Here is a 25,885-nt window from a genome sequence, read left to right as displayed (position 1 = left end):
GCATCCAGTCAAAAGGGAATGGAAGAGACAGGAAGTATGAAAAACCTGGGGAGAGAGGGCTGAGGAAAGGAGACCATACCTGAAACACAAGACACAGGGTTTGTTGGGGTATAACTTAGTCTATGAACAGCCTTTGAGCTATAGGGGGTGCTGGAGGCACAGCCAAGGGGACAGTTCAAGACAGAACATTATGTCCTGGTGGCAGCTGAGGGGTAGCTAAGGAGGAGAGAAGTACAGGAGACATGTAGGCAGAGGGAGTGATAATGGATGAATTTGTTTGAGAAACTGAGGGAGAAGCTACTTCTCAGTTGTGGTAGGTATATTCTTATACTAAGACTTTATTTTTCTTTATTTCTCTTTTACCCTTTCTTTCCTTCTTTCTTCTTTTTCTAATGTGGTGACAGGTAATGAAATCAGAACTTTGTATATGCATGATACTGCTGAACAGCTTCCCAGGCACATTTTTTTCTGAATTTTTTTTTTTTTAATTTGGAGAGGGATAAGAAGCAGAGATATACAGAGAGTAGATACCTTAGCAACACTCTTCCATCCCTGGAGCTCTCATAAGGTTGTGGTTCAATCCCAGTGTCTTGCTCATGGTATGGTATGCACTTTATTGTGTCTCTCAAGACTTGAACAGCAAGTTGAGGAGTGTGGGAGATCTAAAGAAGAAGATCTGTATTGGTTTCTGTAGTTCTAGATCCCTGAAAAGTATTGCACTCCTCCAGAAGCTTGGCCTGAAAGCCTTTCTTCCTAATAGCTCAGGGGCAACAATGTTTAGACATTATTTCTGAGGGAAACAACTGACCACTCATTAGGGTTGTCTGGGTTTAAGTAAGGGAACAACAAATCAAATCAGCTAACAGGTTCAACAGTGCAGTGACATCCCATGGCCCATCACTGATGTATTTAGATGAGTCAACTCAAGTTGAGTTGAGATTCATGATGGTGGAAGTAGGTGAATCTGTTGGCTTAAACTGCAGACCTGACTTCTAGCTCACACCCTCCTCCTCCTCGTAGCTTTAGAGATCATATTCTAATTCCTTCTTCTGTCATTGCTCCACCCACACCAAGGACAGTGTTTTCTTGACTTGACCTCAAGCCCATCAGCTGTTCTCTATACATATAGTGAAGGAGTTCCCTCAGGAGGCCCTAAATGACTTGTACAAAGGCTGAATATCTTGAGGTGTCCTCTAGAATATGACAGATGATTGTGGGTCTCTTCTCTCCACAGGGACTTTCTACAGAGCTACATGATCTTGGGACTGGTGGGAACCCTGACTCCAGCCCTGGACAGTCAATTCCGGGAGGCCCGCAGGATGCTGAACCACAAACTGCAGAATTTGACAGATTGGACACCTGTGGTGAGGAGGGCAAAACTTGCATTTCCCCTATAGAAGGGTTCCAGAAAAACCTGGAGAAAATGTGGTGCATTTCTGTAAGGGAGGGGCAAGAGGATTGAATCCTTCAGTGTCTGGGCTTTTCATGGAAACTGAAATAATGGTTTTTTTTCAAAGCTTCCACTTAAGAACCAAGACAGGCAATTCCAAACTGGGTGTTAGGCCTTTAGACCCAAACCTCCCAGCTTATCTTATGTCCTTTCATTGAATATTGATGATTTAGTTTTTATTAGTGATTTAATAATTATTAATAAGATTATAGGATAAAAGGGGTACAGTTCTCACCACCAGAGTTCCCTGATCATTGGAAGTCCCCCTATTCTTTATTCCTCTGGGAGTATGGACCAATATTCTTTTTTTTTTTTTTTAGATTTTACTTATTTATTTATTTATTTACTTGAAAGATAGGAGAGAGAGAGAGAAAAAAAAACAGACATCACTATGGTACATGTGCTGCCAGGGATTGAGCTCAGGACCTCATACTTGAGAGCCTTAGCCACTGTGCCAACTCCTGGACCACTGGACCAATATTCTTTATAGGGTGCAGAAGGTGGGACATCTGACTTCTGTAATTGCTTCTCTACTGGACATGGATGTTCGCAGGTCGATCCATACCCCTAACCTGTTTCAATCTTTCCCTAGTGGGGGTAGGGCTCTGAGAGGTGAGGTTCCAGGATACATTGGTAAGGTCATCTGCCCAGGGAAGTCAGGATAGAATCACGGTAGCATCTGCAACTTGGTGGCTGACTGTCTGTAAGATATAAAGCAGGACAAATAGTTTCATAAATAGAAATTCAAAGGTAAAAATAGAGCAGATAAAATTAGGGGTCTTCATGTGGGAAGAAGCTAGGAAGTTAATTTTAGGTATGTTCCAAGGGACCTATAATTTTAGTTATTTTTTTTACCTGAGCCTGATAGCTAACATGCAGGTGGACTAAGAAGATTGTATCAGAGTTGAGAACAGGGCTAGAGAGCGTGATTAGGGCAGAGAGTAGCTCCCAAATATGAGTAAAGTATACAAATACCATTGACTGTTTATCTCATGGATCTGACCTGGGACCCATGTATATTCATCCCTGTCAGTCTGAGCTCACAGTCCATGGTCACTACTAGGAACATTCTAGGCTGTACTCATTTCAGGATCAGTCCTCTTCAAGTGGGAGAGTAGGCTGACCTAGACTCCTTTCAGACACTGGCGTAGTGCCTACCATTGGTGCTCTGCAGTGAGAGCAAGGTCCCAGAAAGACCCTCAAGAGGGCTTGTGGTGATGTTCCTAATAGAAGAGACCTGTGATGGTGGAAAGATATTAAAGGTTTTTTAAAAACATTTTAATTGCCACTAGGGTTATCTCTGAGGATTGGTGCCTGCACAAATCCACCACTCCTGGTGGCTATTTCTTTTCTTTTCTTCCTTATTTCATCTTTTATTTAACAAGACAGGAAGAAATTGAGAGGGAAAGGGAGATAGAGAGGGAGAGAGAAAGAGACACCACCAGAACTGATCTATCACTCCTGAAGTTCCCCACACTACAGGTAGGGAATGGATATTTGAACCTTAGTCCATGCAATTGGTAATGTGTGCACTCAACCGGATATACCACCCCTAGCTCCAAGATTGACAGTTCCAATATAAACCTCTAAAATGATTGAGAATTGCCTATCTTTTAGAATGATCTTGAGTGTGGCTTAGTTGTCTTGAGATCTGTGATTTCCATGCCTCATGCTTCCTTTGTATTTGCTGGGATGAGGCATGTGGAACCACAGTGACATTGTTGAAATGATCTCAGTGTGTGGTGTTCCAATGAGCGTCACTAAGAATTGATCTCTCACATCAATGGGATAGGCTGAGTCGTACACCAAGGGATTCCTGGTGCTGATGATTCTGATATCTCCAGGAAGGTAGACATGTAACAAACATGCTCCAGTGACCAAAGCAACTGTATGACCTAAGTCATGGAGACACTCCTTTACCAAGAATTTGGAAGTTCTAGGAAGGAGACATGCAAATGCAAGTAAAGATACCTACATCATGAGATGCCTGAAGCCCAGCATTGTTCTTGAAAATTGCTGGTTTGCTTTGTCATCTGTTTTGCTGTTTTAGCAACAGGTGGGCCATTTCCTCTCTTGGAGGAGCTCACTGTTTTGATAAACTAAACTATTCTTGGAAATCAGAGAAGACAGTGTATGCAAAGAGAGCAGAGTGTGGTTACAAATGTCTTTTGAGCACGGGTGATGTGTGAAACTTGGTCCCAAGTCCTTTAGCAGAAAGCTTAGAGACCTGGGAAGTTGGGAGAGCTGGGATTTATATTCTGATCATTGGCTTCAAGGTTTATGTCCTTAATCATTATGCTCCCAAAGTCATTTCTATTTAGTTGAGTTTTCTGCAAAATCTCTGGCAACAAACAGCTATCAAAGACCTGATGGCATCTCTTGAAGGATCTAAGATGCCAACAATGAAATCACATTTAAATAACTTAGATGTCTTATAAATTACTGAAGTCATCATATAGATATATGTACATTACATCTCTCTGTTAATGTATGTATGGAAATACATATATCTTCATGTACATCAGTTTACTTCTATAAGAATATCTTACTGTCTTGGGGCTCAAAAGCCAAATTTAGCTCAACTAACAAGTTATGTGACTTTGGAGAAACCACCTCACCTTTCTGGATTGACCATACCAAATATGACACACATAGATAGCAACCTCTCTATCTATTAACTAATTTCTGCATGTCAGGTACTGCAGGAACAAAGTGTAAATAATTGAGTAAACCCTCTAAACACCAGTCTGAGGTTTTCAGGAAGCATAAGTAAATTACCCAAGACCACACATCAAAAGTAAAGAAACAGACCCCAAACCAATCTGTCTGGCTCATGCAATCATGTGTTTAAATCAGGTATTATACTGTATTGAGACATAAGTAGGTGGTACAGAAAATGGTTGGCAAATTCTTTCTATAAATGTCAAGACAGTAAATATGCTCCATGTTGCAATGACTCCACTCTTCCCCTGTAGCATGAAGGCAGCTGTATACTACATACATGAATGGGTGTAGCTGTGTTCCAAGAAAACACAGATGTAGACAACAGACTCTTGGAATCCCCACGAGGGTGAGGTCAAGAAGGGTTTCATTCATGACCAATGGGATCTCTGTGCAGAAGATATGGTGGGAACAGCATCTAGAGATAGAAGAGGGTTTCCTAGATAAAAACAAACAAAAAAAAAATAGGATGTCATTTCATTGAAACAAGTCATGGAATAGGTGGTTTGAAACTTGATCCATTGGGAAGCATTATCCTGGTGGTTCTGCTGAGAAGGGACCATGAGACTGGCAAAGAGGGCTCTGAGGATGCCCTGAGTACCTGAGCATCAGCAAGGACTTCTATGCAGCTGGGACAGAGAGGAAATAGTAAAACTGCAGAAAGGAAGTCAGATGAAAAAGGGGGGAATACATAGAGTCTGGTGTACCAGTGTAATACTCCAGACTTTCTCTGCACACATGGGACCTGTAGAAGGATTGGCAGGGGTAGGGAGGCAGAGAGATAACTCACTAGAAAGGGAATGAGCCTTCTCATGTGTATGACTTGGGTGTGAAAGTTTGCACCCTAGCACCACATGGGAATTGTTATATCACTGGGGGAAGCTCCAGTACTGTGATCTCTCTCTCTCTCTCTCTCTCTCTCTCTCTCTCTCTCTCTCTCCCTCTCTCTCTCTCTCTCTCTCTCTCTTTCTCTCTGAATGAAAAATCTGCCTGGGATTGGTGAAATAGTGCCAACATGAGTGTCCAGTTATGAAATTAAAAGACTGATTTATCCCATGATTTAGAAAAAAATGTATTTTGAAGATTAACAATAGGATTTTGTGGTGGATGTGTGGTGTGAGAGAGTGTATGGTGTCGAAAACACCACTAAAGTTTTGACCTTGATTTGATCAAAAACAATGACCCCACCTAATGGTTACTAACTGTACATTTTTCTTCATATTCTTCTCAATGAAGCCTAGACCGTATTGTTCTTATTCAGAAAGTTTGCCAGGTCTCAGTGTAGAAACATATTTTGTAGATTAATTTTGAATGTGTTGTCAATGAAAATGGCTGTTAAGCAGCTGTAGAAATAATTCGATTGATAGAGCAAAGGACATATATACCCAAGGCCCCTGTTCCAATCCTACCAACACGTGTGGTAGAGTGATGTTTTCTCTCTCTCTCTCTCTCTCTCTCTCTCTCATGTGAGTTTATTTCTGTGTCACATTAAATGAATGAAATAAATCTTTATAAGATAAGGGGGAGGTAGGCAGTAGTGCAGTGGGTTAAGTGCACATAGCGCAAAGTGCAAGGACCAGCTCAAGGATCAGGGTTGGAGCCCCCACTCCCCACCTGTGGTGGGAGCACTTCACAAGAGGTGAAGCAGGTCTGCAGGTCTGTCTTCCCCTTCTCTTGATTTCTCTCTGTCCTATCCAACAACAATGGCAACAATAACAATAATAACAATAAAGATAACAAGGGCAACAAAAATGGGAAAAAATGGCCTCCAGTGCAGAGGCAAAAAAAAAAAAAAAGATGAAGGGAAGAAAGTATGAAGGAAGCTAGAAGGAATCATGTTACGTGAGGTAAATCAGAAAGAGAAAGACATGTATGGGATGATCCCACTCACAGACAGAAACTGAGAAAGAAGAATAGACAGTGGAAAACAAAGTAGAATTTGGATGAGTTTGGAGTATCTCACCAAAGTAAAAAACTCTGGGTGGGGAGAGAGGGTAGATGTTTAGTTTCCCAAAAGGGGGTGGGTGTGGGGACACAGACCTTTCGTGGCAAGAACGGTATTAATATCACCCCTAAAAATAAGGGAGAATGAATGAAGGAAAGAAGGAAGAAAGGAAAATGAACTAATGAAAGAAGGAAAGAAGCAAAAGAGAGGGAGGAAGGAAGGAGAGAGGGAAGGGGAATGGTTGTTTCAGTCTCTGCTCTGAAGAAACTTGCTAAGTTGAATTTGGGGAAAGAAAAGCAGAACCTCACATTCTCGCCCATTAAATGTTATATATATATGTCTAATATTACAGTTCATGTATGTAATTTCAACATTTGTTTCAGTCATCTGGGATATTGTCTATTCTTTTTTTTTATTGTTGTAGCTATTATTGCTGTTGTTATTGATGTCATCCTTGTTGGATAGGACAGACAGAAATGGAGAGAGGAGGGGAAGACAGAGAGGGGGAGAGAAAGATAGACACCTGCAGACCTGCTTCACTGTTTGTGAAGCAACTCCCCTGCAGGTGTGGAGCCGGGGGTTCAAACCAGCATCCTTATGCCAGTCCTTGCGCTTTGTGCCTCCTGCACTTAACCTACCGCACTACCAACTGACTCCCTATTGTCTGTTCTTTTCTATTCTGAATCATTTATTCTTTTCTTTAATGAATCTTCCTCTCATTTTATATTTCTCTCAATATCCTGGAAAGATGACAAGTCAGATGTGAGGGCCCAGCTGTAGATACATCCCTTCGTGTGCAGAATACTCATTCATTTATAATCACCCTCATAATAATTTATTAAGCACCTGTATTCTGTAACTGACACTTAGCACTTGTGATACAGCAGTGAACAAAATAGACAACAATCCTTGCTCTCAGGTGCCTATTGTCTAGTAGAGAGATAAAGACAAAATAAATGTAGTGAGTAAAGTGCTAATGAACGAAGAATTAAAATAGGAGAAGGAAAGGTGGGGATTGTGTCCCAGGAGGTCACACTAAATTTGTGTCATTATAATCAGTGCTGGTTTATGCTGGTTCTGTCAGTGGAGCACAGATTAAGTGATCAACAGAGACTGTTCCATCTCATTCACAAGGACTTAATCTAAGATATGAACTGTGCCTTCCTAAATTCAAGATGGTGCCAACTGAGTGGGCTGCTCTTTAGAATATACAGAGTACTTTCAGTGCATTTACTTCAGTTAAAAAAAAGTTTGCTCTTTAGAAGAAAATTTATTTATTTATTATAGGATAAAGACATAGGGGAGGGGGCTGGGTTAAGGTTGTACACTGGGTTAAGGGCACAGTACATAGAGCAAGGACCCACACAAGGATACATAATACATAGTACATAGAGCAAGTACATAGTACATAGTACATAGAGCAAGGACCCGCACAAGGATCCTGGTTTGAGCCCCCAGCTCTCCACCTGCAGGGGGTATCACTTCACAAGCGGTGATGCAAGTGTCTGTCATTCTCTCTCCTTTTCTATCTTCACCTCCCCTCCCAACTTCTTTTGCACTTTCCAGAATAAATAAAAAGAAAGAAAGAAAGAAAGAAAGAAAGAAATGAAGAAAAAATGGCCTAAAAAGCAGTAGATTCATAGTGTAGGCACCAAGCACAAGCGACAACCCTAAAGAAAAAAAATAAAGAGATCACAAAAGCATCACTTATGGTAGTGTCAGGGGTTGAACACAAGACCTATAGGACACTAGGTATACAGAATTGTTTCTTTCATGTGTCATTGAAGGATGTATTCTGGGTCCTGTGCCTACTCAACCAAACCCAGCATCTATTCTTTTTTTAATTTTTTATTTATAAAACTGAAATATTGACAAGACCCTAGGATGAGAGGGGTATAATTCCACACAATTCCCACCACCAGAAGTTCATATCCCATCCCCTTCCCTGATAGCTTTCCTATTCTTTATCCCTCTGGGAATATGGACCCAGGATCATTATGGGATGCAGAAGGTGGAAGGTCTGGCTTCTGTAATTGCTTCCCTGCTGAACATGGGTGTTGACAAGTTGATCCATACTCCCAGCCTGTCTCTCTCTTTCCCGAGTGGGGTAGGGGTCTGGGGAGGGGGGTTCCAGGACACACTGGTGGGGTTGTCTGCCCAGGGAAGTCAAGTTGGCATCATGATAGCATCTGTTGCCTGGTGGCTACAAAAGTGTTAAGATATAAAGTAGAACAGGTTGTTGACTAATCATGAACCTAACTACAAAAATATTGCCGATGAAGATTTGGGGTCTCCGTTTTGGAAAAAGCTGGTACGTCTATTTTAGGTATATTCCAAGGGACCCACGACCCTACTAGTTAGGGCTGTATACTGAAAACTACAAGTCACTATTCAAATAAATATAAAATGATACAAAGAAATGGAAAGATATCCCATGTTCACGGATTGGAAGAGACAGGGCATGTGTACATGTATCCATAAGCTGGGGGAAAACATATACCTTAAAGCAAAAGTGCACAAACATTTGCAGTGAGTCAATAAATGTAGCATTCAATCAGAGAGACCTAAGAATACCATAAAGTACCTAATGAAATAGTTTCTACTTAGACATAGATACTCTCCTCACCTACCTCCTGTTGCATGGCCCTCAATCACTCCAAAGCTAATCTTGTCAGACAAAATAAGGACTACAAAAGCTGAATAAGGGCAAGACATTGGCATACTTTAATGATGACTCTTTAGTCACTGCCAGGCCACCCTATCACCTGGGTACCTAGTCAGGTAATCCTGGGCTTACACACAGACATGAGGGGCCTAGACCTCTAACAGATCCCTCTCACCACTGTCATTCTTTCATCTCCATCAGGAACAACATAATGGACCCCTTTGTGGGCTCCTAAAGGACCTTGCCCTCACTGTGGATCAACAAGGGTGGGGAGTGTTCCATTCCTTGAAGGCATATTGGACAACATACTCTATCACCCAAGGGTGATGAGTCCTGAAATTAGTGCAGCCTGGAATGTTCCTAGCCATGACCACAGAAGGTGAGCTCAGACTTACAGGGATGCAGAGGTTTCATAGGCTCCGGTGTTGACTATGGGCCCCAGATCAAATCTATGGGGTTTACAGTTAGTAATATTCGTATACTTCTCCCATATTTAGGGGATACTCTCTTCCCTGATTCAGCTTTCTAGTCCTTTTTCCAACTATGACACCATCTCCTTGTGTCAAGCTCAGGCAAAAACTAGTAGGGCCAGCTTTCCATTCTTTAATTTTTTTAGGGGAGACAGAGATAGGGATACACAGATAGAGAAGAGGGACAGACAGAGAAAGAGAAGAAAGATACCACAGCACCACTCAGTCATCCAAAGAGCTCCCCAAATACTGTGCATGGTGCTCCCATGCATTGCAGGGGCTTGACCCCAGGACCTCCTGCATGTTAAGGTTTATGCCCTACCAGATGAGCCATCTCCAAGCGCTCAATGTGCTATTTCACCCCACTTCCCAAATGATTCTGTGAGGGGTTATGTGGAAGGAAATGGGCATTCGTTTCATTCTGTAGCTGGTATGCCTGAAGTCTAGGATTGTATCTGATAACACACTTATCAAATGCTGACCTCTCTATTCACAGGGAGTGGTGGGGTGCTTATTGATGGTGCCCCTGGCCTGTCATTGTATTACATTGGCATTTAGGACTTCATAAAACTTAATGAACAAGGGAAATGATACACAAGTAGTCAGTATTATTGTCATTACTATTTTATTAATATGATGTTTGGACACCTTTGAGCTATTTTTTTTCCTAGGAGAACAGATTGGAGTTAAGAGAAGCAACTCAGCTTGGACTAGGCACTTTTGTCTCATGGTTCGGATGTTGGTCTGCTTCTCTCAGTTTTAGTCAATCTTGGTCTATAAGATTTCCTTGAGTGTAGAACTCCCACCTGAAAAGGTGTTTCTGGTCTTATCACTACTCTTCCAGGGATCAATTGCTGTTGTTCCTTTTCCAGTGAATCCCCTTTTGTGACTACATCCTCCCCACCCCTGAAGTATTCCAAAATGATCAGTTTAATGATTTCTTCTAGAATTGATTTTTAAAGAAATTATCATGAAGGGTTCCTGACAGGCCTATAAGCTCTAAAATCTATTTCCTCCCCTACTGACAGCTGGAGTTTTTCCTTCCATTCTCCAGACTCCTGGAATTCCTCCCCCAGATTTTTATCACACCTCAAATGTTTTCATTTGTAGTTTAAGATTGCATTAGCAGCTTTACTATCCACATCCTAAATATGAATCTGAGTCTCATTTTCTTGCATTAGAAATATTAATTATTTGAAAGATAATATCTTTGGTATTCTGGTAGAGATTTTATCTCTGAGTCCCAAGGCTTAGATTTATGATTTATTTATAAACTTTTTTTTCAAGAGATAGGAAAAGATAATACAAACACTGAAGCTTTTCCTGGTGTGGTGGAACTGGGTTCAAACCCAGGTTACAAGCAAGACAACACAAAAATGAGCTATCTTGCTATCCCTATTTATACATTTTTAAAGTGGGGAGGGGCTGGGTGGTGGTGCACCCTATTAAGTACACATAATACTATGCACAAGGATCCCCAAAAGGATCTGTGTTCAAGTCTCCACTCCCCACATGTGGAGAGAGGGATGCTTCACAAGTGGTAAAGCAGGTGTTTATCTGTCTCTTCCCCTTTCTATCTTCCCCTCCTCTCTCAATTTCTCTCTGTCCTATCCAATAAAATGAAAAAAAAAAAAAAAAAAGGAATGGCTGCCAGAAGCAGTGGATGAGTAGTGCAGGCACTAAGCCCCAAGAGAAAACACTGGAGGGGGGGAAAATTCATTTCCTGGGGCTGGGGCTGGGTGATGGCATACCTGGTAGAGTACACAGACTACAACTGTGAGGGCCTTGGTTCAAGTCCTTGAGCCCTACTTGCAAGCTTCACAAGTTGTGGAGTAGTGCTGCAGGTCTCTCCCTTTCTCTCACCTTTGTTCATGTCTCTCTTTACTTCTCTCTATCATAAAAAGACAAGATCAAGTAAGGAAGAATGGGAGAAAAGAAGGAAGAAAGAGAGAAAGAAAAGGTGCTGTCCTATAGGCACTGAACCCCAGTGATAACCCTAGTAGCAAACATAAATAAGCAAATATATAAACAAATAAGTAAGCAGAAGAGTTAATTTCCTGCTCTTTGGAACACAACCTTGACCCAAGGAATGGAAGACTAGCACTGGGTTGAGTAACAGATAGGCTGTGGGGACATCCACACTTTCCAATAGCCAGGTCTTGCCTTGATTTTGGCCATGAAGCCAGTCACAGAGTTGCTAAATGCTATTGGGGAAATGGCTGTCAGAGAAAGGGATCAGAAAACAACTCACCATAGGAGGTGACGGAAAGACAAGCAGAGCCACGGCATCAAGTTCAAGGTTGATGCTATTGGTCACAGCCCTGGGTGTGACCCCTATACTCCATTAACCCCAGCAGTCTGAATGAAGACTGGGATGCCCATGAACAAATACTCCAGGTACCCAGCAGGGCCTGCACACGGCTGAGTCATTGCTCTCAGACCTTCAAATCCATGCTTGTTCTGCAGGTTGCTGTTTCAGAGATGCTAGCTCACATATTGTAGAAAGTCTGGGTGTCCAGCAGACGCCTAAAGGGAGAACAGTCACAGGCAGATGTGGGTTATCAAGGCCTGAGGCACAATGACGAGTGTCCTAATAAGCCAGCACTGGGAAGTCTTCCATGACTACTATCCTGCCTTTTCCAGGGAAGTTCCACAGACTATCTCTCCTATTGCAGGGGCTGGCCAGAGTCTGCAGTGTAGCCTAAGCCCTGCCCTTTGAGGAGATCTGTGGAAGTAAATAAGTTACAGGAATGAAGTCTTGTGACTTCTTCCCACTGGCCTTGGATTAGCATGCTAGCTGGTTTTTACTGAATCCCTGCTCAGAGCTCCCTGCGAACAGCTCTTCCCTTCCTGACCCCGGGTCCCTGAGATGTTAGACCTGAGATCAGTTGTTGGTCAACAGATCAGCTCTTCAAAATCATCCAATTCCATCTTCAAACCCCATCTCCTCTCTCTCTCTCTCTCTCTCTCTCTCTCTCTTTCTCTCATTTTCTTCCTATTGTGAGAAAACACCTCAAATACCAGGACCCTCTTAAGGCACATTTTAAAATTATTATTATTATTTAGGAAGTTTACAGTTTAACTATGAGAAACAGAAAGAAAAGGCATTTTTTTGTCAATTTTCAGTCTTCAGTAGAGTGAAGATAGTCATAGAATTAGGTTTAGTCAGCATTAATTATTATTATTAGTAGTAGTAGTAGTGGTAGTGGTAGTGGTAGTAGTAGTAATGTGTGGTTTCATACCTCTATATGCATAGCCCATGCAACATAACCACCACCAAAGTTCCTCTCACTATCACTGTCCTCTCACTATCTCCCTTTTCCTTTTCCCTTGGACAATCACCATAGTCTTCCTGGAATCTGAGTTAATTTTGTTTGTTTGGGGTCAGTTACTTATATTCCATATACTAGAAAAAGCATCTGGTAGTTTTCATTCAGTTTCAGGCTTACTTCATTTAGTATAGGCATCTCATGTTTCATCCATTTTATCAAAATAGAAACATGTCATCCGTTTTAAAGATAGGAAAGTATTTTCATGGAATCTACATTCCATGGCCTCTTCCATTTTTTTTAAATTAATTAATTTGGTAAGACAGAAATTTAGAAGGGAAAGGGAGAGAGAGAGAGAGAGAGAACTGCTCCACCTTTCATGAAGCTTTTCCCCTGCAGGTACAGACTGGGGACTTGAACCTGGGTCTTTGTGTATGGTAACATGTGTGCTCCGCCAGATGTTCCCTCACCTGGCCCCATCCACAGCCTCTTTATGTAGTCATAAGTCTTCCTGAGTTTTTGTCTGATCATCTCTTCACAGTAGGTGCATAGTAAGTATCATACTCTCATCCCATTTCCTCTCCCCTAACTAGGTCAAACGTTCCTTAGTTCTTTAAATTCATAATTTCAGCCTTTATTTCTTGTCCTCTTCTAATAAACAATTTGGCATTAGAAATTTCACTGAAAGGGAGTAGATATCATAATGGTTATGCAAAGAGACTCTTATTCATTCCTGACTCCGAAGTCCTAGGTTCAATCCCCTGTCCCACCATAAGCCAGAACTGAGTAGTGCTCTGGTAAATGAAAAAGAAGAAGGGGGGGGGGGAGGAGAAGATTATGAAAGAAAGGAAGGAGAAATGTGACTGATAATTTTTGTATTTATAGCCAATACCTACAGTATGATCCATGAAAACCATTTGACCATTAGAAGGGAGGAAGGAATTATCTTCTCTTAGTTCCACTGCAGGCAAAGCTGCGTGGGAGGGTAAGATTCATCCTGGCATCCAGAGCAGCATGTGTGTGGGATGTTGGTGGGGACAGGTGTGTCACATACTTGCTCAGATAGAAGTTGTATTTTAAAAAATATCTATTTATTTACATCCCTTTTGTTGCCCTTGTAGTTTTATTGTTATAGTTATTATTATTATTGTTGTTGTTGATGTCATTGTTGGATAGGACAGAGAGAAATGGAGAGAGGAGGGGAAGACAGAGAGGGAGAGAGAAAGATAGACACCTGCAGACCTGCTTCACTGCTTGTGAAGCAACTTCCCTGCATGTGGGGAGCCGGGGGCTCAAACTGAGATCCTTATGCTGGTCCTTGAGCTTTGTGCCACATGCATTTAACCTGCTGCGCTACCATCCAACTCCCAAGAAGTTGTATTTGTTAATTCCATCTCTCTCTCTCTCTCTCTCTCTATATATATATATATATATATATATATAGAGAGAGAGAGAGAGAGAGAGAGAGAGAGAGAGAGAGCGCCCTCTGGGTTGTCCAGAAGGAGGCATTCCAGAATACTTCCTTCCAAATTCACTATATAGTTCATATGGCTGACTTGTCAGATTCAGGTTCAGGAGGTGAATCCTGGGAGAGAAAATAGACTACTCACTACCTCCAAACAGCATGAGCAAATCAATGCACATTATCCAAAGGGATAACACACTGAGACCAAATCTAAAGACCAGAAGGAGGTGTTAAGACTCTGGATTTGATGGTCTGGAGAAGCTGAGTTTGGAAAGGAGACTGAGGGAGACATTCACTCTAGCTTTGTCTTCACAGCCCTCCCGACCTCGGTGGATGGAGTGCTTGGAGAAGACAGAAACCTTCTTCAAGTCTACCTTGGCAGCCTTGTTCATCCATGAGGCCTTCAGTCCTGGAACCCAAAGTTCTGTATGTGAGGGCTTTCTGTAGGTCACTGTCCTCTCTCCCACCCAATACTGTTTCTCCTGGTTCTACCAACTTTGCACTTCTCACAGGTGTGTGTGTGTGTGTGTGTGTGTGTGTGTGTGTGTGTGTGTGTGTGTGTGTGTGTGTATGGAAATCAGACAGTCACAGAGAGACTGTTAAAATAAACAGTTAAAATAGAGAGACAGAGAAAAATAGAGACAGAGATGGATGCAGAGAAAGAGACAGAGAAATATATAGGTAGAAAGAAAGATAAGGAAAAAAAGACAGCAAAAAGATCCAGAGAGACAGAATGAGACAGAGAAAGGATAAGAGACAAAGAGAAGCAGGGGAAAAGGAGAGATACAGTGAGACAGAGTGAGGAGGGGAGGCAGGGAGCTCTCTATGAGAAATAACTCAAAGGGTAGGGCAGGTCCCTCAACCTGCACAGTTCAGCTATGGAACACAAAATACACAGGACATGCACTAGCCTTTACAAGTCACTCAACTTTTCTAGTCTTGTGTTTCTTCAACCATAAAATGAGAAACCTGAACTCCATGACCGCTAAGGTTACTCCCTAGTTTTCTACTTTTTTTTTTTTTAACAGCACATGAAGCAACATGAGAAAGGAATGATAGAATCTTGAGATGCAAATAAATAACTGTTGAACAATTTCTGAATGACTACATGTCCCCTGGTACGCCCGTAGGCACTTTTCATGACCGTTTTTTAATGGCTCTAATCATTTGATCTGAGAAGCAGGGAGGTCAAGTTCACACCCAAGGTCCACAGCCACCACACAGCAAAGTCAAGCTTTGAACTCAGGCTTCTGAGTTTCCCAACCATATTCCTCCTTCAAGAAAGACCAAAGATGAGGTGACTGGACAAGCAGTAAAAACTGGGAAGACTTCAGTTGAATGGGATACACTGAGAAGCCCAGTAGGAAGGAGAAAGAACAGATAGTTCCTAAGAAAGATGGAGGGGCGGTAGGTTTTGGAGAGCAGAGAAAGGAATGGTATGTCTCTATCTCTCTCTTTTCTCTCTCTCTCTCTCTCCTTATGAATAACTTGCCTGTGCAAAAGAGGACAATTTCCCCTCTGTCATATGTCTTTGATATCCACATGGGAAGGGATATTTATCTCTATGGACATTCAAGGATAAACAGTTCTCACATTCCATGATGGGCCTTCCTTCCTTCCTTCCTTCCTTCCTTCCTTCCTTCCTTCCTTCCTTCCTTCTTTCCTTCCTTCATTCACTCCTTGTTTTTCTTGTTTTTTCCTCCTCCTCCTCCTTCTTCTCCCCCTCCTTCTTTTCATTCATTCTCTTTTTTAAGATTAATTTTTATGAATGAGACCAGAGAACTGTTTATCTCTGGCATCTGATGATGCAGAGGACAACTTGGGACCTCAGCATATAAGTCTCATGCTATGTCATATTTGCTTGACTACAGCACCTTTCTCTCTCCATAGGCCTGTACTCTGGGGGTGGGTGGAGCCACCTAACTATAACTTTCCTTGTTATTTTTTTTGAGATCTTCTCTCTGTCTGATCAAGTCTCGCTTCTTAGAGACAGGACCCAAGCCTGAATCTAATCCTGGCTCTGTTTCTCTGGCCTTTTCTCCCACCCCAGGCCATGGAGTTATTCACAGCCATCAAGGATGCCCTCATCACTCACGTCAGAAGGCTTTCCTGGATGGATGAGGAGACCCGGAAAGAGGCCCAGGACAGGGTAATGCCAGGCTGGGAGAAGGAGAATTTATGCAAATGTCTGGGGGGTGGAATTGAATCCTGAATCAAATGGTCACAGTGGCAATCCTGGCAGAGGCACAAGAGAATGGGATGGGGGACGGGAGACAGCACAGTAGGTAGAGCTCACACCTTGCTGTGCTTAAGGTCCTGAGATTGATCTCCAGCACCACAGGGAGCAGCAAGGACAGTACCAGGGGGAGTTGTGTCTTTCATCTCAAGCTCCTAATCCTCACCTGCAGTGTGTGTGTGGTGGGGGAAGAAACTTCATAAGTGATGAAGCAGTGATGTAGGTGTCTTCCTCTTCTCTCTCCAGTTCTGTTTCTATTCAGTAAATACAATTGTAAATAAAGATTGAAAACTATAAAAAAGGCCAGGGAAATCAGTCACCAGTGGCATCAAGCATGTATGAACAAAGCCCTGATTCATTCACAGAACTAAAGAAATAAAAAATGAATAAGAGGTTGGACCAAGGACAGTGAGTGAGTAGAAGGTCTCTCATGCCAACTAGGGTTAACTAGGTTGCTGCTACTTCTTGTGTTTCTCTTTCAGGTCTCCCAACTGCAGGTGAAGATGGGGGCCCCAGAATGGGTCCTGAAGCCAGAATTGGTCAGACAGGAATATGAGGATGTGGGTCCCTTCTCTTACTCTCCCTTTGTAGTCCTTTATGTCACCTCCTGCTGTGGCACACTCAAGGGGCAGGATGATTCAATTCTCTCAGTCTCTCCACCCAGAGCTGTGGACTTCTCCTGCCCTATTGCTGGCTGGGCTTTCTGGGAAAATACTAGTCCTGTGGGTCTTGCAGGAGGTGTGTGTGTGTGTGTGTGTGTGTGTGTGTGTGTGTGTGTGCCATTCACGTGTGTTCTTGTGACTTGTCTGAGAGCATTTGTCCCTGCACTCAGGTGTGCTAATCCAGGCCATGTGTGGGGCTAACACTGTGCACCTCTCCACTGGGTGGCTGTGTGTTAAACCACCTCCCACCTCACTTCTGGCTTTGTCTCTGTGTGTCTCTGTGTCTCTGAGTCACCTCCTGCCTCCCCCAGATACAGCTAGGACCCAGCTTCCTGCAGTCTGCCCTGAGCTGCATCCGCTCCCTCCGAGCTAAAACAATCCGGAACTATGTGCAGCCTTCCACCCACCACAGGTACAAGAGACCAGGAGACATGGTGCAGGCCAGAGAGTTCCATTCAAGAGGGGCAGGAAGGAAAGCTGGGGTTCAAGGAAGTGGGAGTCACCACCTATGCCTGGGGGTGGGAGCCAAGGACAATAGAGGGGGTGTCCATCTGTGCTATTCCCCCCTACCCCAGATGGCAGGTGTCCCCCTGGGAGGCCAATGCTTACTATTCAATTTTGGAAAATGTGGTGGTCTTCCCAGCTGGACTCCTCCAGCCTCCATTCTTTCACCTCAGCTACCCCAGGTAAGGACTGGGCTGTGGAACTGGAGGTTTGGGGGAGGGTGAGTATGGGAGGCAAAGAGCTCCCCAAGAACAAGGAGGCAGGTGGACGATGGATGGGTCCTGACAGAGGGATGCCGGGTGAGGTAAACATTTGTCTCCCTAGAGCTGTGAACTTTGGAGCTGCGGGCAGCATTATGGCACATGAGCTGTTGCACGCCTTTCACCAGCTCTGTGGGTAACGGTGGGCCATGGGTTGTGGGGACGTTGGGGACAGAATGAAGACCCCCAAGGAGACCTGGAGGCGGAGGAGGTGGAATGGGACAGGGCAGGGAAGTTACTCGAGGCCTCCAGATGGGACAGCCCTGGATGCTCGCTGTGCTTCGGTCCTAACCCCTGAACCCTTGCATCAACCCTGTCTGTCCAACAGTGCTTCCTGGGGCTTGCCCCGCCTGTTACTCTCTTGGCCTAGAGGAGGCGCTGCTGTGCCTGGGACGTCTCTATGCCGCCTTTCCATTGCCCAAGGGAACCCGCTTCAATGCCACACTCACAGTCCTAGAAGATGCTGCAGACATGGGAGGCGTAGCCATTGCGCAGCAGGTAACTCCCAACCCAGCCTTGGGACCCGCCCCCCATTTTATTTATTTTTATTTTGTATTAGTGATTTAATAGTGATTTACAAAATTATGGTAACAAGGGTGTAATTCTATGTCCCCGTTCCCTCCATCGGAAACTGCAGTAGTTCTTCCAAGGTCACAAATATGGGGTGACTATTATTTCTAAGCTCCCTCTCTCTGTGTATATATATATACACATATATGTATATATACATACACATACATATATACACATATATGTAAATACACACACATATACACATACACACACACACACTCATTTTTCCCCCTACGGTCCTGCCTTCTTTTCCTTTCTAAGTCACACATCCTACTTCCAGGTGTCTTTTTTTTTTTTTCTTCTTTCCAGGTTCTGTTAGAATCAGAATTCAAAGCCCTCTGTTCATCTAACATTTCTCCCCCTCTGGGAGTATGGACCAAAATTCTTTTTTTTTTTTTTTTTAAGATTTTATTTATTTAGTCATGAAGATAGAGAGAGAAAGAACCAGATATCACTCTAGTACATATGCTGCCAGGGATTGAACTCAGGACCTCATGCTTGAGAATCTAATACTTTTATCTACTGCACCACCTCCCAGACCATGGGATGCAAAAGGTGGGAGGTCTGGCTTCTGTAATTGCTTCTCTGCTGGACATGGGCATTGGCAGTCCATCCATACCCCCAGCCCGACTCTGTCTTTCCCTAGTAGAGTGAAGCTCTGGAGAGGTGAGGTTCACGACCCCTTTCTAACTTTCAGGAACACTGCCCCTTAGTTTTCCTTCCATCACTCCTCAGAAGTACCTAGTGGCAAAGTGTCTTGCTTCTTTTCACTGAATACAAGGCAACTTGGATTCCCCTCTTTTTCTCCCCCATAGATCCTTCTCTTCCAGGAAACCCAGAGACCCTCTGGCAAGGTCTGCTCTGGGCTCTGGTCTCTGTCCAGAGTGGAAGGGCAGAATTGGGGAAAAGGGTTAGGAGCTAGTTTTGAGTAGTGTGTATGTGTGTGTGTGTGTGTGTGTGTGTGTGTGTGTGTGTGTGTGTGTGTGTTGGGGGTATCAGATACCCCCTAAGGTGATGCCTCAGGACTCTTTCTCCCCACCCTATATCCAGGCCTACAGGAAGAAGCTCTTGGAGCACAAAGGGGAGACCAAGCTGCCCCAGTTGGACCTCAGCCCCCAACAGCTCTTTTTCCTGAGTTATGCCCAGGTGAGAAGATTCACCCTTCCCCCTTACAACATGGGATGTCAGGACCCTCACACACCTTGCACTTCAGGCTTACTGAGTCTCTCCCCCTGGAAGTCCCTGCCCCTAAGAGTCCCCCACCCTCTGCCATGGACCATTTCCCTTGGGGCTGTCCCTTCAAACTCTTATCAATTCTTCTGTCAGAGCATCCTGCCCTGCAGTGAATTCCATATCTTTCTTCTGGGATTTTTCTTCTTAGTAACATAGAGCCTTTTTATAAAAATGAGTATTTGGGGGCCAGGCAGTGAAGCACTGTGTTAAGCACACACAGTACCATGTACAAGGACCCAGGTTCAAAAGCCCTGGTCCTCACCTGCAGGGGGGACGCTTCACAAGCAGCGAAGCAGTGCTGTAGGTCCCTCTCTCTATACATATTTCTATCTCTATCTCTCTTGTCCTTATTGTCTATATCCAATAAATAAATATATTTAAGAAACTACAAACCTGGGAGTTAAGACAGTGATAAAACATTGGCCTCTCAAGCATGAAGTCTCAAGTTTGGTCTTTGGAACTGCATGTGCCAGCATAATGTTTTCTTTCTCCTTTTTTCCACATAACCAGAGAGAGAGAGAGAGAGAGAGCAGAGGGAGATTTAAATAAGTATTCAGGGTTGGGGAGACAGCATAATGGTTATGTAAAAGGACTTTCATGCCTGAGGCTCTGAGGTCCTAGGCTCAATCCCCAGTGGTACCATAGCCAAAGTTAAGAAGTGTGTAAGATATATTTTAAATATTCATTTTTAAAAATGAGTATTTAAAGACCATCTATAATATATCACATGCTTCCTCAGAGCCCTCAGACCTGGGGGTGGTCCCCACTTGATATTACTTCCCCCCTTCTAATTGCTATATTGTACGCCCTCTTTAAGGATTTGGAATATCCTCTCTCTCTCTCTCTCTCTCTCTCTCTCCCTCCCTCCCCCCCCCTTTTTTTTTTGCCTCCAGGGTTTCTGCTGAGATTTGGTGCTAGCTTCCTGTGGCCATGTTTTCCTTTATTTATTTTGTTTTTTGATTCCATAGGACAGAGAGAAATTGAGAGGGGGAGGAGGAGGTAGAAATGGAAAGAGAAAGATAGACACTTGCAGACCTGATTCGCAGCTCATGAAACATCCTCTCTGCAGGTGGGGACCAGGGGCTCTAACCTGAATCCTTGCTCACCACCCTTGCACAGAGCACTATGGGCACTTAAGCAGGTGTACCCCTCACTCCCATTTCTCTATATATTCAAAGGTTCCTCAGTGAGTTCTCCCTCATTCTCTGAGTCACTTATAAATGGTGTGATCACACAGCTCAGAACCAGCCACATATGCCAGATGCTAGAGCAATGATCCACCATTGGCACAAGTCTCTCTCCATCTCCCTCTCTCTCTTTCTCTCTCCCTCTCTCTGTCTCCATCTCTCTCAGACACACACCCTCCCTGTCCCTGCTTTGTATGCTGTCTCTGGGTCCACCCTGCTGTCCTCCATACTCCATGAGGACTTCTGCCTGCTCATCCTCCCCTCCAGGTGCTGTGCAGGATGTCTACCATCCGGGATCCACGGAACAGCCACAGCCCTCCCAGCCTCCGAGTCCATGGCCCCCTCAGCAACCTCCCAGAATTTGCCAAATATTTCGGCTGCCCACAGGGTACCCTCATGAACCCCCAGCACCGCTGCCAACTCTGGTAGCTTGGCCACTCTGGAAATGAGCCATCCTCAGCATCTCTATGACCTATGTTGGGGAGAAGGGAAGGACCAAGATGTTTTTCCCTTTTCCCTTCTATTCTGAAAATAAAGTTGGAATCAGGTTTGTGCCTCTCACTGAAAGATGTTTCCCTTCCTCCCCCCTGTGCCTCCAAATCAGAAAAGATTCTGAGCAGAGTTCTCTGGACCCCAGGAAAGGAAGGAGTCAGGGGTTGGTGGCCCTGGGAGGGTAAAGATCAGACAGTCAAAGGTGGAGTAATTAACCAAGACCAGAGACAATGGGCTCTGGCTAAGCCACAGAAAGCTGTCCCCATTGTTTCCAGAATTGTATTGCTGTTACTTTGCGGTTGCCTGCTCTTCCCAAGCTGTAGCCCTGGGTCCAGAAAGAAGAGGCTCCACGAGAGAGGGATAGCAAGGGTCTGGCATTCCTGGCTCTGGAGGATGGAATGCAGAGCTGAGGCAGGCCAGGGAGCAGTGGATGGGCACAGAGGGGTCTCCCAGCTGTTGTATCTTGAGGTGAAAGGTCACTGGCCAGAGCACAGATCTGTAGAGGTACGTGTGTGTCACCCTGGGGAGAGTGACCTGGAGCCTTCCCAGAAGAGGATCAGTAAGCAATCATGAAGCCAAGATAAACATCTAAGTCCTCCTCCAGGAACCAGGCCACCACCTCGGCCTCCATGTCTCTCATAAAAAAACCAGGATGCTGGCCAGGTTGAAGCAGAAGGCGAGGTCAAACAGGTGATTATGGATCTCTCTGGCCTGGGACATCTCTTGGTCCTCCTGCTGGGCCATGTCCACCACCTGCCACATCTCACCCACCGAGGAGGCCAGGAAGTGCTCTTCCAACTGTTCTTGATCCTGGTCTGCAACAGGGGAGAGCAGACAGTGCTGAGAATGGGGCAGAGAGTCATCCTCTAAGGTATTCAGAGACAGGAAAAAAGTACTTCACAGCTTTTATCATTAAGGAAATGCAAATTAAGACCTCATTGAGATTCCACCTCATATCAGTAAAAACAATGGCATAAGTCAACAAAACAGGAAATGTCAAGTACTGGTGAGGAAGTAGAGGAAAAGCAACTCTTCTTCTACTGGAGAGAATGCAGGGTGGTGCAGCCTCCATAGGAAACAGTTTGGAGAATCATGAAGCAAAGAAAATGGAATTGCCTTCTGATCCAGCAGTCTGAGTCTTAGGCATTTATCCAGAGGACATGAAAACACTAATTCAAAAGGACATAGGGACTTGTGTTCATAGCTGAGCCATTCACAAGAACCAAAATACAGAAACAACTTAAGCAACCAATGGCAGATAATTGACCCAAGAAGTCATAACTACATCGTCTATAGTGTACTAATTTGCAGTAAAACAGATGATATTGGGGTGATGATGACAGCTTAATGGTTATGCAAAAAGACTCATGCCTGAGGCTCCAGTGTCCCCAGGTTCAATCCCTAGCACCACTTTCAACCAGAGCCCAGAAAGGCTTCTCTCCCCTCTCTTTCTGTATCTCTCACATTAAAATAAAATGTTTACAATATATTTTTTTTTTTAAAAAGATGATATTGAATCTTTTAGGATAAAGTAGATGGAACTGGAGGTAATTGTGCTAAGCGAAATAAGTAAAAGACTAAAGGTCCCAAAGGGCATCTACTCACATGTCTGAAGCTAAACATGAACTTTCAAAAACAAAAAGTGTGAGAGGGGGTGGAGTGGTTTGACCAAACTATCTCTAAGACTGTGAGAACTATGGGGGTTGTGGGGGAGGGGATAATGGGAGATGGGACACAATTTTGGTGGAGGGTGCAGTGACTAACACAAACCCTGTGGGCCTGTGAAGTCATATTCCTAAAAATCTAATCATCTGGGGCATTCAGCCCAAGTGCTCATAACTTTGACCTTGTTTTGGGAGGTGATATTCTATCTGGAGGCCTCTTCTCTTTACTTATACCTGACTTTTTTGTATTGATTTAACATTGAATTAGTGTTGTAAATATTCTGCAAGTCATTTTGTGCGCACACACACACATACACACACACGTGCATGCATGCTCACCATGCCCACCACCAAATGTCTGGTGCCATCACACCAAAGACACCCCTCTCTCTACCCCCCAACCTCCCCATCCCAGTCCCCTCTGATAAGCACCAGAATTTTCTCAGAGTCTGAGAGTTAGTTTGGAGTCTCTTCTGATGTGCATTCAAACACTGCTCCACTTGGGGGCACATATAACCCATTTCCAATTCAAACTGTCTCCCCCAAAATGTTATATCCACTGGGTGATGGGCTGGGTCCACACTCATTGAGAGTGATGAAGTCAAATACAGCCCCCCTCCTTCTCAGACAAATGAGCCTGTGATCATGAAAGACTCATGTAATTTCAGCTTGTCCACATATGACCCTGACTATGCTCTTCTTTCTAGAAACTTCTCCATGACCCTTTGACAAACAACAAAGCAGGGCTGGATGCAGGTTTTGGGCACCTACAGTTGGGAGACACTTGAGCTGTGAAGCAGATCTGCAGCTCTCTCTCTCTCTCTCTCTTTTTCTCTCTAGCTCCAGCTCTCTCAATTTCTCTCTGTCCAATCAAATAAAGTAGAAGAATAAAAAAGTTGTTAGGAGGGCTGGATTGATAGTCAAGCCCCAGCAATAACCCTGGTGGCAATGAAAAACAAAACAAACTAAAACACAGTAGGGTCCAAGCTCCTGCTGTTGGAGGGCAGCATAGAGAGAGCATCACCCCTCACTCCCTGCACCTTGCAGGAAGCCTGGAGAAAGGCCTAGAGGCAGGGCTAGAAGCCCAATGTGTCTGCATATCCCTCCCTCCCTGACTTGACTGCAAAGCAGAGAACACCTGAAGACAAAGGTTCAAGCACAGCTCCCCAGGGTCCTACCCTTCCTCTGTAGGAACTGTCAAGCTGGGAAGATCAGAAGGCATGGGGTGTGGGTGTGTGTGTGTGTGTGTGTGTGTGTGTGTGTGTGTGTGTGTGTGTGTGTGTGTGTTCCACATACCTACACGGCTTGTACTTTCTTCTCTCTTTCAGAACTTACTTTCTCCCAATAAATTCTCATCTCTCAAACATGACTGGCTCTCTTGCTATTCTTCCATGTAAGAATCAAACTAGAACCCTACAGGAGGGATCTGGGGAATGCCCCCTTTTAGCTGCTCTGTCTTACACTGCTCCCCACCTGGGGGGGTACACTTCATGAGCCGTGAAGCAGATCTGCAGGTGTCTCTCTCCCTCTTTATCTCCCTCTCCTCTCTCAATTTCTCTTTGTCCTACGCAAAAAAATGAAAAGGAGAGAGAGAAGGAAAAAATGGCTACTTGAGAGTGGTGGATTTGTAGTGTTGGCATCAAGCACCAGAGATAACCGTGGCAACAATTAAACACAAAGCAAACAAATAAAGGGTTAGGGTCAACACCCCAAACTCAGGTCAGATTTTTTTCTGACCTGAGTAGTCATTGGGGGGGGGGGGCTTTGACTCCAAAGTATTAGGGCCCCTCACCTCTGCCATCACACCCCTTCTCCACCTACCTATGGAGGGCAGGTTGTCTTTCTGAGCCTCCCCTTCAGAGTCCTGGTCTTCATTTTGAGGCCTCACTCCCTTTGCCCACAGCAGCAGCAGGATGGAAGCCAGGAGCACTGCTCTGCAAAGCTGGGTGCCCAGGGAAGTCATGGGCCTGCCCACCCACTGCCTGGGACTGTCCCCACTCCCCCGTGCCCAGCCAGCTCCCCCCACCTCCGGCCCCGCCTCTGCCCCAGCGCTGCCCACTTCCCAGCATGATCTTCCTCCCATTCCTTCCATAATACCTCTGACTTCACAGGCTCTGTGACATCACAGCCATGGCCTGTGTCCCTGTCAGGCTCACTAGAGAGTTCTTTGGTCAGGCCTGCAGGCAGAGTGTGGTCATGTGGGATAGCAGGAAGCTCTAGGGCAATCCCAGTGGACTGGACTGTGCCAGGGAGAGAAGCAAAAGGGACTTAGGAGATTGCCTTCCAGGAACTTCCCTCGCCATTTCATCCTTAGAGCTACAAAGCAGCTCCTGCTCACAGTCAGGATGCACATTCGTAGTATTCTCCAGGGTGGGGTCAAGCTCGGTGTTAGAATGCCTGAGGCAGGGAGTTGGGCGGTAGCACAGAGGGTTAAGTGCATGTGGCACGAAGTGCAGGGACCAGCACATGGATCCTGGTTCTAGCCCCCAGCTCCCCACCTGCAGGGGAGTCGCTTCACAGGCGGTGAAGCCGGTCTTCGGGTGTCTCTCTCTCCCTTCACTGTCTTCCCCACTGTCTCTCTCTCTGTCGCACCCAACAACATCATCAACAACAATAATAACCACCACAATAATAATGCTCTGGTGTCATTCTCTCTTTCATGAAAATCATGTTAAAAAAAAAAGGAAGGAAAGAAGGGAAGAAAAGAGGGAAGAAAGAAGGAAGAGACAAAGAGAGGAAGGAAGGGATGAAGAGAGGAAGGAAGAAATAAGTGCTGGGCTAGAGAAAGCTGTCACTGGGTAGGGCATATGACTTGCCAAGCACACAGCCCAGATCCAAACCCTGGTGTCACAATGGAGGTACCATGATGCCAGAGGAAGCTCAGCTGCTGTGGTTATCAGTCCCTCTCTGTGTCTCTCTATCTAAATATAAAACAGTGCTTGCAAACATGCAAGCTTAAGGCCCCAGTGCCACACACACACACAAAAAAAAGAGTAAATAAAAATGCAATAGTATTCTTATCTGCTTTCTATATATGAGGAAGCTGAGGATCTCGAGAGAAATGATTCTCCCCTCCTTGAGATCACAGC

General features: G+C 44.5%; 2 protein-coding genes across 5 annotated transcripts in view; one reads left to right on the top strand and one right to left on the bottom strand.

Moving 5' to 3' along the window:
• The window catches only part of KEL (Kell metallo-endopeptidase (Kell blood group)), a 34,600-nt gene extending 13,412 nt beyond the window's left edge, over positions 1-21,188 (top strand). The window contains exons 9-18 of one of the 4 annotated variants that reach the window (XM_007522307.3): positions 1,235-1,364; positions 14,301-14,411; positions 16,036-16,134; positions 16,704-16,781; positions 17,195-17,295; positions 17,459-17,569; positions 17,712-17,779; positions 17,976-18,145; positions 19,271-19,366; positions 20,908-21,188. In XM_007522307.3, the coding sequence (XP_007522369.3) occupies positions 1,235-1,364; positions 14,301-14,411; positions 16,036-16,134; positions 16,704-16,781; positions 17,195-17,295; positions 17,459-17,569; positions 17,712-17,779; positions 17,976-18,145; positions 19,271-19,366; positions 20,908-21,069 (1,126 nt within the window). In that variant the 3' untranslated portion in view covers positions 21,070-21,188. Of the gene's footprint in view, positions 1-1,234; positions 1,365-14,300; positions 14,412-16,035; positions 16,135-16,703; positions 16,782-17,194; positions 17,296-17,458; positions 17,570-17,711; positions 17,784-17,975; positions 18,146-19,270; positions 19,367-20,907 lie in introns of all 4 variants that reach the window. The other 3 variants (XM_060196732.1, XM_060196734.1, XM_060196733.1) reach the window with 3 other exon arrangements.
• Positions 21,189-21,397: 209 nt separating this feature from the next.
• Positions 21,398-24,794, bottom strand: LLCFC1 (LLLL and CFNLAS motif containing 1). Its single transcript, XM_007522350.2, has 2 exons — positions 24,618-24,794; positions 21,398-21,947 (listed from the first exon to the last, which is right to left on the bottom strand). The coding sequence occupies exons 1-2, from the start codon at positions 24,757-24,759 to the stop codon at positions 21,769-21,771; spliced, it is 321 nt and encodes a 106-aa protein (XP_007522412.1). The 5' UTR covers positions 24,760-24,794; the 3' UTR covers positions 21,398-21,768.
• Between the last annotated feature and the right edge of the window lie 1,091 nt (positions 24,795-25,885).

This window comes from Erinaceus europaeus, chromosome 8 (genome assembly GCF_950295315.1).
Source record: "Erinaceus europaeus chromosome 8, mEriEur2.1, whole genome shotgun sequence".
NCBI lineage: Eukaryota > Metazoa > Chordata > Mammalia > Eulipotyphla > Erinaceidae > Erinaceus > Erinaceus europaeus.
The sequence above is the reverse complement of the archived record's forward strand: the minus strand, read 5'-3'. Positions and strand labels throughout refer to the sequence as shown.